The 13,759-nt window shown below is 33.9% G+C and overlaps 1 protein-coding gene across 1 annotated transcript in view; it reads right to left on the reverse strand.

Annotated features, from left to right (window-relative positions):
- The window catches only part of Prestin (solute carrier family 26 member prestin), a 49,468-nt gene that overhangs the window by 17,777 nt on the left and 17,932 nt on the right, over window positions 1-13,759 (reverse strand). The window contains exons 2-7 of the mRNA XM_088241955.1: window positions 11,181-11,272; window positions 8,394-8,555; window positions 3,063-3,208; window positions 2,390-2,471; window positions 1,359-1,438; window positions 485-649 (exon numbers count right to left, since the gene is read on the reverse strand). Coding sequence (XP_088098081.1) covers window positions 485-649; window positions 1,359-1,438; window positions 2,390-2,471; window positions 3,063-3,208; window positions 8,394-8,409 — 489 coding nt within the window. The 5' untranslated portion in view covers window positions 8,410-8,555; window positions 11,181-11,272. The remainder of the gene's footprint in view (window positions 1-484; window positions 650-1,358; window positions 1,439-2,389; window positions 2,472-3,062; window positions 3,209-8,393; window positions 8,556-11,180; window positions 11,273-13,759) is intronic.

Here is a 13,759-nt window from a genome sequence, read left to right on the forward strand (position 1 = left end):
ATGAAAATGTACATACATGTATAAACATATAAAACAAATATTCTAAATACAGTCAAACTTGGTTATTAAGAGGAAGACTTGGTTATTAAGAGGAAGACTTGGTTATTAAGAGGAAGACTTGGTTATTAAGAGGAAGTTATACCAGAGAATGATTTTTTAAATCCAATCGCCATTGCATATTGTCACAATTGAAAATTATAATAAATGCCTACAAACATACCACTTTCTAAATTTCAAATTCGGATAAATAAACATTATTTTTTTTTACAATGTTGACAATGTGATAAGGAAAAATATTTTTTTTTTCACACTTCAGAATATTTCGCGCTACGTTCTATTATACAAATAATTGTCACTGCTTGTTAGGAGTCATGTTTACAATACAAGGGCTAGGTTAGGTAAGGTTAGGATTTGGCTATATTCACAGCATTATTCTGTGCTATTTAGGGTGAATAATGGCGAGCGACAGTCGACGTGGACTTACCAGAGGAACCTTGAAGTTGCCCTTGTATCGGTAGACGGAGATGCCAAACAGGTCCTTGAGTTGGGAGACGAGCACGTGGACCGTAGCTCCCGTGATGAAGCCGCTCACGAGGGCTTCGCTGAGCAGAGTCGCCACCACCCCCAGCCGGAACACCCACATGACAGTCTGGCCACAAAATACTTGTTCATTATCAGTTCTGATTAAAATAATTTAAAAAAAGCAATTTTGCAACTTTGTAATTACATATTTAATAATAACAACAACAACAATACCTCAATCGACGCAACATCTGCCCGGCTGTAATACATATCTCAGAATAAATTTTTAGAAACTAATTTTGCGTTTGACAGTAATTAATCATTCACTTGGTTCGCTCCATTCCAATTAACATGAAAATCGCGCACGGAAAATCAATGACAATTAATCATGTTTATGTAAATGTGAGAACATTTTTTTGCGAATTGGGTTTGTAATATTCTTCATATTATTAGCTTTAGTGTTAGCGAAATTTGTGCAAGACTTTTAATTGTTCCTACAGCTAAGGAATTTTGAGTGTTTTTGCACATATTTAGGTATGATTAACCGTCAGCAATGTTTTCAGTGTGTCCAAATGTTTGCAGACAGGTTAGATTTCCTCCTTAGGGAGTTATTTAGATCTAAATTTGTTGCAACAGAGAGGGAAAACATTTTTGAGAAGGGAATATGGAAGTCCATACAGGGAAAACACATACAGAAATAACAGTATGTTTATAGTAAATATTATTTCTTTTCCTTAGCGCACATATTAAAAATATATTTAATATTTACTGGCGCCGCAGTGTACCTAGATTGCCTATTTTGCGCCTTTATTGTGAGAAATATGTAATTTTTTTACCTGATATATTCCGACAAGGAAGCAGACAGCAGTGGCCACCGCTATGGGCGTTATATGTGGTCCATTGAAATCCACATGATCTGTCAAGAAATCACAAGACCTGTTAATAATCACATCTTAGCATACCTCTGTTGAATTATCTGTAAATTGTTATTTAATAAAAATAAATCATTCTTATAATTAAATACAATGCCTGGACGGCACCTATTCTCTTCCACAGATGCGAATCGTGATACCTCACACTAGGGTCTAAAACACCAAACTATTGAGTTTTGAGAATAGGTCCCTCCAAAAAATAGTGGGAGTGGTGGTGTGACTTTGCACGATCCCTCCACTCATCTGTCATTTGCCGGCCTATTCATTTCCTGATAGCTGCTACAGCACACATCTTTGATCACCAGTTGCTCAAACACAATGGACACTACTGTTAGTAATAATCGACGTGATGAAAGTTTCTCACCACAATTGTTTATCGTTTTAGCGATTCCAATGAAACTCTGTAATTTATCTATTGGGGATTATTTCACGTTTTGCTGCCATACAGCAGCACACTCCAGACAAGAATTGCAACTAAATTCATCCTAACATTGATATCAATGTCAGATTCCTTGATGAAAGCAACTCTTGTTTGTTGGACTCTACTTATAATCTCTACTTTTTACTTAGTTTGTTTATAAATGAGTTATGGTAGAGCGGGGTTTGAACCTCCGACTTGTGTTTTGATTTATGAGCTACATTACCACAGGGCTATAACCTCAGAGTAGCAATGCCCTGAAGCTCCAGAGATGGCATTTTGCTTTATTGCATACAACAAAAAGGTTGCAAACGGTTTAACAACAGACGTGTAACAGTTTGGTAGCAGCGCTTGGGATTCTCAACCCGAGTACCCACGGCCCATTGTTTTGCTGCAAACAATATCTAACTTCATAATTGATAATCCTGGAATGATTTTTATACGTTTAGGCGGCTTTACAGCGGTAGCGACTTATTAATCTATAAACAAAATATATATTTTTAGGATATAACCTAACCTGAAGTTTCAAGTTGCGAGGAGTTGTGGTGCTCATGTAAAGGTGCTCCCCTTGCATCCACTGTGGCGTATGTTTCTACTGCCTGAAAAACACGACAAAACAATTAGGAAGTATTCAAATTTGGTAGTGGATGGAGGTTTGTTGTAATTTATTATGGAAACAAAAGACGAGTGACACTTAAATCTTCAGATTTTATTAATAATTATATTCATTTTCAAAATACTCAATGCTATGTCCTAATATGTAAAGTGATGTCCCATCTCTGTAGCAATCCATTTCTTTTCATGTTCCCAACCATATCACCACAAGTAAAAATCTGCTATTTATTAAAGCTACTTTTGTGTTGATTATGTCCAGAATGTGATGATCAGTTAATTCGTCGCACAATTTGGAATTCTTTGGGATAGATCTTCATGCTTTTCGTAGATCTCTTCACCATTAACAAAGTGTGGGATGAAGATGGGTTGGCGTGGCTTAGCACGAAATCTTGTATGTTGATCGAGTTCTTGAGTATATTGTATACCATTCTTTTATTGCCTTTGTTTGTCATAGCTACATAGTTTTGTGTTCTTTTTGTTCAGTTTCTTGTACACATTATGTTTCTTCATAATACTGTTGTAATTGGCTTAGGTCGCATAATACAATAAAAATTATACACAATTATTTTGTTTACCTTTCCGGTCATGAGACAAGCGACGGCGAACGTTCCCATGGAGACGTGTCTCGAGGTTCCGAAGAAGAAGTACGCCAACACGGGGAAGAAAGCCATGTACAATCCCACCACGGGAGGTACTCCCGATAACATGGCGTACGCCATTCCTGAAACAAGCAAATAAAAGGTTTCACGTACACTGAACATATTGACTGATCAAGAACATCTTTAAGAAGAGAATATATATGAAAAAAGAACATATGAAAGGGATTCTAGATGTTGGTTTGGCAGTGCAGATAATGAACCTTATCCATAATAGGATTTGCATCTTCGGGGGACCTAAGGATGTGAGAGCGCTCGTCCCCTACCTAGTAGTGGATATTTTAAGGATCTGGGTTTAAAATATTTTTTTATGTTTTTTATGTTTCAAATGGCAGATAAAATATTTATATTAATTCTGGTAAAACGGTTTTATTTTAATTAATAAAAAAAAAAAAAATAACAAAAATCTTAGCTAATGTTTTAAAATATATTATAATGTTTCACGGATCGGCCGCTAGATGGCAGTAGTAAAAGCAGTAAAAGCTGATTTCAATGTTTTAATTTTGCTTATAAAATAATATCTAAATAAGACAGATTTACGTGCGGTTTTTGGAAATACAAAAATTCATAATGTGATTTTTCTCAAGCCTGATTATTTTGTTCAAAATTCAAAATCAGCAGTGAATTAAAAAAAATAAAATAACAACAGACAGGCAGAAAAAACAGCTTGCTGAGAAAACAGAAAAAAATGAGTATTTGGTTTGTGCTGTACTTCAAAAAAAATAAAAATAATAACAGACAGAAAGTCAGAAAAAGTAGCTTTAATCACATTTAATTTTTGTGTTCTCACCAGGAATTGAACCCGAAACCTTCCATGCGTGAGTCAAGCGTCTTAACCACTTTACCACTGAGGCTGCCTGGATATTTAATATACTATAAATGTGTGGTTTTGAAGCGTTATTCTGAGTAACAGATTATTCGTTTTTTATTTTTTTTAAATACTTGTGTTTTTATGATTTACCAAACCATTTATTTATCAGAAGATGCTCGGACCTCTGATCCCTGGGTGCGCGACACTAGCCACGGGATCACACCCCGGTTCATTATTATATTTAGATTGCTCCTAACAGCAAAAAAGAAATTGTGAGGCTGAAAAGGGTGAAATTTCACAGTGCCCGATATTTGAATAATTCAAATGAGGCCCACAGGGCCGATCAACTGAGGCCTGCAGGCCCGAAGGGCCGAATTTCCTAGCATGTTACAGTCGGCGATATCGGATCAGAGGTCCGAGGATTGAACTCCACTCTACCCCAACTTGATTTCAATTTTGTAAGAGTGAATTATTTACAACTCGTTGAAAATGGCCACCAAAATTGAAATATTTAGGTAAATTATCAGAACGCTAATATATATTTTTCTTTAAAAAAAACCTCTCGACAACAGATTATGACAGAGGTATGCGTATTTAAATTGCGTTCAATTCCAAACTACTTTGGTGGTTTTTCATACATTTTAGAGCCAGTTGTACTGAAAAAATTTAAGTAATAAGACAATAATGGGTTGCCTCATCTCACTTGAATTTTCGTGCAACGTTCGTGAACTGTTCATATTCTTGTTAGATACAATGTTGCACATAGAAACAGAGACAATATTTTAATTGCAGACAACTCCACACGACAAGACCTTCATAATATCCATAAATGATTAGCTTGACATGTTCTTCTGTCAATAAATTCCTTATCGTATGACATATTGAACATGTACGACATGAAACACATGTAGTTTCACATGCCATACTATAAGCTTTGGATGTACTGATATATGTCAAGCATTGACACTTAATTTATATATTAATTTATTGATAACATCCACCATGTAGATTAGTTTGGGTTATCTAAGTAAGGTTAGTTACGTGCGTCTTTGGTGCACCTACTCGCTACTTATTTACCAGTGGGAAATTACAAAAAAATATTTAATTAATCGAGTCAATGATAAGAACATCTTTAAATTTTATTCTATCAATCAATTGAATCTAAATCGATATCGAAAAAATCATTTAAAAAATCAATGTACAAAAATCAAAAAGATCATTTGATATGACACATTTTGAAATTAATGATTTCAAGAGGAGCATAGTTCCATGGTATTGAAACGAACCTTATAATCGGTAATATGAACATTAAAAAACAGATTTTCAATATACACTTATCGCTCATAATAAAACAATTTGTTATGTATTTGCATAGAATTAAGAATAGTCCAGAAGGAGCGTAAATCATATTTGAGTACGTCAGACTGTGTCCAAAAAACCCCAACTTTGCCCCACTTTCACCGCGCGCATGCGCGAAGTCTACGCGTAATGTTGCCGAATCGCGAAAAATATAACCATAACACAAATATAAGATAATTATATTTAAAAAAAACAATTTGTTAATTTCTCTAAAATTTTATTTTGCACGTGGAAAAATTGATTGACACAACAGAGTAGATAAGTAAAGGGTCATTTTAGAACAGTAATTGAATTAATGAACTTTGAACTTAAAAAACAAAACAAATTTATTTTACATAAAACGGATATTTTTATGTCATACTTGATGTTTTAAAGATAATCTCGGTCAAATGTCCACCACAGCGTTGTTTAATCCGAGAGGTCCAATTTTCATTAGTTCTCTCATTAGATGAGCAAAGTAGCGTAAAAAATTTGACTATACTGGCAACTCTAACAAAATGTCCATTTTGTTTTCTTTGACAATCTGACACGACATAGTTTAATTCAAATTGGAAGTTGCGTACTGAGCGATGTCAACAAAGAAACTAATGGGTCAAAACGTAAAACTACTCCTTTAAGAGTAGTTTAGTCGCCTTCTGTTTGATGTCCGTATGCGGTTTCTGGACTATTCTTAATTCTATGTATATTTGTAACATTATAAATATTAGATATATTTATATTTGAAAAGAGAGTATTGGGCATTGGATATGGGTGGGGAATGCGTGTGAGTATCACACATATATATATATATATATATATATCACACGTATGCAGGTGTGAATTAGGATTGAGTGGAGAATGAGTGCTCGTACTCGGATAACATATATGTATTGGATATTATAAAGTAATGAGTGTATAATTTATATCGACTGTGTTCAGGTTAAAGGTTTGTTTTTCCTTTTGCTAGAATGTGATAAGACCTATGCAATTGGTTTAAAACATATTTAAAATAATGAAATGTCCTTTTCCAGAATAGCGAAATATAACTTTTTTTAAAACAATTTTAAATGGTCAACAAGACCCAGACAGAGAATAACTATGAAATGCAGTCAAGAAAAAAAAAATTTACTACTTATTGCACAAAAAATATTTTTTAATTTATAATTTTTAATTCTCGCAAAAACGGTCTATTGGATTGGCCATGCCCCTAATATGTCACGATAAGTGAAAATTTTGAGCTTTGTTTGTGACCGTTTAAATTTAAATAGAACATCGTCACGAACCTCGACGTCAGAATTATGAAGGCCAAACATGTCACGTTTTTGTAGGGACGTTTTTTTGAAAGTTATGTATGAAAACACAATATTCATATTGATTGAAAATCTTGACTGGAAAAAATGACTTTTTCTAAATCCGCTGCATGTATTTTTATCGGCATTCGTAGTATGTGATATTTCACTCTTATGGTTTAATACCTTTGACGAAGAAGCCTTCGGTGAAGAATGAGTGTGTTTACAATGAGGAAGTTCAGTGGTTTTAAAAAAAAGAAATATTTGTTAATAGACTGTTAAACTAAGTCAAAATTTTTTTTTAAAATTTTTATATATCGTATTATCGGCGCTACGATTTTTCAAAGTTTTGTATTTCTGAAATAACTCCGCGTGTAACGTCAGAGGTTCATTTCCGCTTATTCTCATTCAGTTCTTCCCATTGGTCCAGAAGCGACAAGCAGACCGGAAATCTTCCATAGCTCTTAGATTATAGGTTGATTCACATGAACCAGTGACGTCATTTAAAATAGTGCGTTTTTATCAAAATATTTATTATTATTTTTTCTGTACATTTTCAAGAAACCTTGCTGAACAATTTAATGCTCTAATTTTTACCCCGCGTAAGAAAACATTTTTTGTATCCAATTTCCCGTAGGGTTGAAGTTCCTCATTGGAATGTAGGCATGGGTGGAGAATGAGTGGGTTTACAATCAAGACCCCAGCTGACGTCTTTGATCTGCAGTCAGATCTCGACCGTCTAGAGGATTACTGCAACTCCAACTGCTTGGACCTTAATCCTTCTAAGTGTTCAGTTATTACATTTAGTCGCAAAGTAAAATTTTTACGTACTAACTATGTGCTTAAGGGTCAAAATCTCCAACGCTCATTATGTGTAAGGGATCTAGGTGTCTTCCATGATAGTAAATTACTTTTTGACACCCATGTTGACAGCATCATAAAAAAGTCATCGCGTGCGCTTGGCTTTGTTATGCGTAGCTCTACGTCGTTCACTATGGCAAAGACACTTAAAATCCTTTACTGTACATTAGTGCGAAGCAACTTAGAATATGCATCACAAATATGGAATCCTATGTACAATGTGCAGATATCACGCATTGAAAATATTAAAAAAAAATTCGTAAAGTTCATGTGTTTCCGGTTGAAACTTGAGTTTAAATCTGACCAGTATATTCATATATGTAAAAAACATCACCTACTGCCTCTGCAAAAACGTCGTGAAATAGCGGATATAATTTATTTACTTAAAATTGCCTCTGGTTCAATTGACTGTCCTGAACTACTTTGCAAACTTTCTATCAATGTTCCTTCCAAAGTTTTAAGAAATAACCCTCTTCTTCACATGCCTCTTGTTTCATCTAATTACAGGCCAAATTCATATTTATGGCGAACTTTTAATAATTTTAATGTAATTAATAAATCATTTAACATAGATTTATTTGAAAATAATCTTAATAACGTGCGGCGTTTGCTTTCGAAATAACTCGTAGTATTTTTTTCTTTTCTTTTGAATTTACATTTAATTACTATTCATTTTATGTTCGAGAATCTTTTTTAACTTACTGTGATGCTACTTGTGAAAACCTGTAATTGGCTTATTTGTTATTTGTTTTGTTATATAAATATGAGATAATTATAGCTGTTGGTTATCCAAATAAATAAAATAAAATAAATAAATAAATAAATAATGAGTATTAAGTATGTGGGCATGCGTGAAGAATGAGTGTGTTTACAATGAGAACTGAGTATGTGAGCATAGGTGGAGATTGAGTGCACTTATAACAACTGTGTAGATTTGAATGTAGAACTTACCTTGCGGTATGTGCATGATGGCAACCGTGCAGCCGGAGATGAAGTCCCCCAGGAGGTCCCTCTTGATGGAGTAGCCGGGGAGCCAGCTCAGGATGGGCAGGAAGTTCTTCACGCACGCTCCCAGCCCGCACACGCGCACCGCTACGCCCCATTGTTGGGGCACTGTGGTCAAAACAACCGCTCACTTTATATCTCGTGGGAAAGATCAAAATTATCGATTTAAAATACTTTAAACACATAACAATACAGATGGAATTCATTTTTGAGGAGCGAATATGAAAGTCTAGTCGTTTACAAACGCTGCCGTCCTTATGAAAATAGTAGCGTCTCCAAAGGGCAAAATTAAGAAAACGTAAAATGCTTCCTGCCACCTTGAAATAAAGCGCTGAGGAGCTCAAGCAAGTATGTAGTTAAATGAAAAAATCCTATGTTTAATGAAAAAGTCCCTAAGCTTTTTATATTCAAATACTAAAAAAGGATTTAAATTCAATAAAATGGAGGTGTTTCACATTAAAAAAGCTTCATTAATAATGTTTTTAGTATGTCCAAATGTTTGTGGACAGGCACACGATAAAGGTTTAAGCTATTTAATCTCTCAAAAATCAACAGATAAAAGAGTTGAGGAAATATGGATGTTTAAACATGGGCAGAATGGTGTGTAAAGTGGCCACTTAAAGCAGATAATGACAGTTCATAAGCGCTGCAAATGCCTAGACTTCCATATTCCCTTCACAAAAACGTTTTCTCTCTCTGTTGCAACAAATTTGGATTAAAAAAGCTTTAAAAAATAATATTCCTCTAATAAAAAATCTGATAACTTTTTAATACAGCCCACTTTATACTATTTTTTATATTTTTTAAATGAAATATAATTTAATTAAAAAATATTTGCGTTCTTATGGTTTATCCAAATATTTTATTTTGAGGGCCATTTTCAACGAGTTGTAAATAACTTACTATTAAAAAATAGGAACCAAGTTGGAGTAGAGTGGGATTCGAACCACGGACCTTTGATCCGCGAGTTCGAGACACTAGTCACAAGACCACAACCCGATTCAAATATTGATTTAAAAGTGAGCTAATCGTGTAACTTTAAACCTCCTAGCCCCCCCTCTTCCCAAACCCCTACCCCCACCCATTCGCCAACATATCACTGAATATTATTTAACTATATTTTATTGCATGTTTGGGCGCGGTGGTGATTGCATCTTCCCCTATAACTCTGTATGTAATTTATGTATTTTTTAATTAATATTATTTATACTACAGTGAGGATAAAGGTGAAAGTGCCTTTTAGTATTTGCATATTGGTGTGTGGAAACCGGTAGACACGAAAAGTCGGCAAGTGGTTTTATACTTATATTTACTAACGTAGTTAAAAATCACAAAGTTAATGTTTTAAATATTAATAATACAATTAATACAACACGCAATGAAAAGCCGTAGTAACATTGAGATATATGTACTGCCTGTCATATGAAAGAAGGACGTTTCTACATAAAACAAAAAACGGAGAAAATAAATATTTTGTAACTCTGAGATTGAAAAATTCGCTGTGTGAAAAATACTTCAAAAATTAAGTATATTATTATGCAACAATATGTATTATGGTTTGCCCTAACGGAATATATTAATTAATTTTAATAAATTTTACGTTAAATATTTAAAAATTAACATTTTCATCTTCTTTTTGGTAAAAAAAATTCAAGAAAATACGTTATACTTAAACGTCTTTCTTTCTTAGTGATAATATGCCAATTATTGATTCTACCCAACTAAATAAAATAGACGTTACTGTTTACTGTTTTTCAAACTAGTAACGCCGACCTAATAATCCATTAACTTTGAAATTACCAGCAGATCTTAAATTTAATTGAAAAGGAGTAGGTACATTTATTTCAGATGTTTTTAAAAACGGAATAGAAGAAAAAATAAGTATTTTAATCAGTCTTTAATAATTATATTAGTCAAAACAGCCTTTTATATTTAGTAATCTTCAAGACTTTTTGCAGTTTAGTCTCATTTATTAATGAAAATAATATGGTTGTGGTTATTTAAGGAAGATATATGTATTTTTAGTAGATGCGCATTTTTTCCCTGATTCCGAATATGTATTTAACTCATTTTCGAAAAAAATGTTAGATGCGTCCTTCTTTCTTATGACGGCAGTATAATATGCATACATATAGAGATATCACGCCATTCAAATCCGAGCTAAAAAGTCGTCCCCAAAGGAAAGAAATGACCAGCGCAGAGAGCAAGTATTGTCACGTCATATCACGTCGACTTTGACAAGCAAAACACGTAGTACAGTGAAAAGCACGGACTGTATACATCGGTCAACTGTAAGTTCTATTCAGTATGTCACCTTTGTTTATCGTTTCACTATACGCCCGACTAACTGAGCAGGACAGAGACAGGAGATAGCTTACGACTAACAAATACTGGTAACATATTAATAAAACGTTTTTTAACATTAAAATAGCAATTTTAAACGAGTATTGATTCAGATAAAAACAATCTTTACCGGTGAAAGGTTAAACCATTGCTTTTTTAGATCGATTTGTGCAGCATCTCAGCGTACACATAGGCATTTTAGTAATTGCGAGGAGAATAGTAGTCGGTAAAAGCTTGCAACAGACCTAAGTCCGTTATCAAACATATGCCAACTGGCCGCAGGTTGTCAGACCATATTTCGAACGCTCATGCTTTCTCTAGTTATACACCTCAATGCGTAGTAATGACAAACTAAGGTGATTGACAAATTTAATAATGAATTTCACTCACATGTTTTAGAAGCTCTCTTCTGATAATCGGCTTTCTTATTCAAATCCTCCTGTACATATACTGGCCGAACTACATTAAACGTGTCGGAGTTCCTGCAACAAAATAAAACATAACCTCAATTATAGTCCATATTAAAATAACAGAAAGAGATCGAATGATGCGCCGCTATAGTAGCCGAAGGGTCTTACTTATAAACCTGGGATAAAGTTACCCCTAAGTAGAGTGGTGGAATAAGAGTGGGAATATCATGCTTATTCTGCCACTATAATGACTGTACTCCCATTTGTATTCTACCAATATGCCTAGGCGTAAATTTATACCAAAATTATGAGTAAGGTCCGAAATTGAGTTGTGCATGTATACACGGTTTTTCAGAGCCAGACCGCGAAACTTCAGAGGAACATTCCTCATGGAAAGCTTTAAAAATAATCTTATTTTTTTTTCTATAACTATTGTATTGAAATAGTGTAGAATAAAGCAACGTACATCGCGTGGTAAATAATAATTGTTATTTGAGTTTATTTTCACAGAACCACAGAAAAAAATACTAATATTTCTTACATACTATGTACTTACATGTAGGTACAAATTAATTATATTTTTTTGTGGATTTAAAAAAAAAAATATATATATTTTATTTTATTCAGAAAACATACAGTCATACATAATAAGTATTAAAAACAACAGTTTTTCAACATAAAAAGACCAATTAAGTTTTCATAAATTAAAAAGATATAAACATTAAATGTGACAAAAAAATAAATAAATAAGAATTTCAAGTGAGAAAATAATAATTGTTGACATTTGCGTTTTCCAGGAGGTAATAAATTAAAATAAATGAAAATACCGAATGTACACTCCGAGCCGTCCACGCACACACATAAACGCACATATAAAACATACACAAACCTATACATTACATGCGGCACATATACCTACATAGCACAAACCACTCAAGATGCACATTCAGCAACTATCCCAAATAATCGACCCCATGAAGAAATTTTCTGTGCAAATGCAACGTGCAGTTAAAAATGTCTACATCAATACTGAGTCCATTATAATTTCTACAGGTACGTCTAATGAATGAATTCGAGGTATAATTGTTTTTACAAGGTGGTACATAAAAAAGACTACCTATAAAATAAATCACGACCTGCCACTGATTACTACTACATAAACACATGTTTTTTCTACAAAACACACCGTTTATTCTGAAGATGGTTCCGCAATGGTAGCCGACACGTCGGAACGGATCCAGCGTACACAGGATCACCCGAAAAAGATACATATTGATAACGGTGATTGTGAAAATCTAAACACCTATATAGATTCTTATATCAAAAACCGTCTTGTGCGACATTCGTAAAATTGTCCGATTTTTATCATTTACATATTACAACAGAGATGAAGAAAATTTTACAGAAAGGAATATGGAATTTTAGGCATCCACAGGACTCATGACCTGTCATTGGCTGGTTTAAGTGGCCACTTTACACAGGTCGTGTGACATTCACAATTCCGCCTTTATTTGAACATCTACATCCCTTCGATTCTTCCATCTGTTGATGTTTGTGAAGTTTAAGAGCTGAAACCGTTATCGATAAGGGTGAGATTCATCTGATTGAATTATTTCACCTACATACTAGGCAACGCCTGAAATATTTATCAATTTTTAAAGCATTTCCTTGGACCAGGTATATTTACCACCAATTTTTTGAGTTTGTCTTTAATTCTCAGAGTAACATTCTTAGTGGTGGGGGTCAGTGCTATGCAAGCTCCTGACGTCACTGCGACCTGCGAAGTTCTATTGTGACAGAGTAACATCACTCGGCCTGTAAAATATGGGATCACGCCTTGTTGTAGGCAAGTCGCATAGCGCCAATGTTCTAAAAATATAACTGTTTGTTCCTCAGGCTATTAATGATTTTTTTACGTTGCGTTCATACATTATCCTCAAGCTATTAATATTTTTTTTTACGTTGCGTACATACATTATCCTCAGGCTATTAATGATTTTTTTTACGTTGCGTACATACATTATCCTCAGGCTATTAAAGATTTTTTTTACGTTGCGTACATACATTATCCTCAGGCTATTAATGATTTTTTTTACGTTGCGTACATACATTATCCTCAGGCTATTAATGATTTTTTTACGTTGCGTACATACATTATCCTCAGGCTATTAATGATTTTTTTTACGTTGCGTACATACATTATCTTCAGGCTATTAATTATTTTTTTTACGTTGCGTACATACATTATCCTCAGGCTATTAATGATTTTTTTTACGTTGCGTACATACATTATACTGTTTTTTTTAAATCTGTAAATGTGATATTTAACAAAGTAGAAAAAAGGTATAACGTAACAGCGTGATTCTTTTTAAATTGTATGTTTGACCCCGGCCGAAAGTTTGTCATTATTCTTACTGGCTGATTTTTATAAGCTGGCGCGTGCGCTATACTTACACATACGCATTGTGTAGTATCCGTGAATACGTTCATGGTATGACATCGCACGACATACGCATTATGAAAATAATCTCTGTCTCTCTCGCACTCAGACGCGTTTTT

Source organism: Micrasema longulum, unplaced genomic scaffold, assembly GCF_059751315.1.
Source record: "Micrasema longulum isolate JH-2025_06_02 unplaced genomic scaffold, ASM5975131v1 h1tg003196l, whole genome shotgun sequence".
Taxonomy (NCBI): Eukaryota; Metazoa; Arthropoda; class Insecta; order Trichoptera; family Brachycentridae; genus Micrasema; species Micrasema longulum.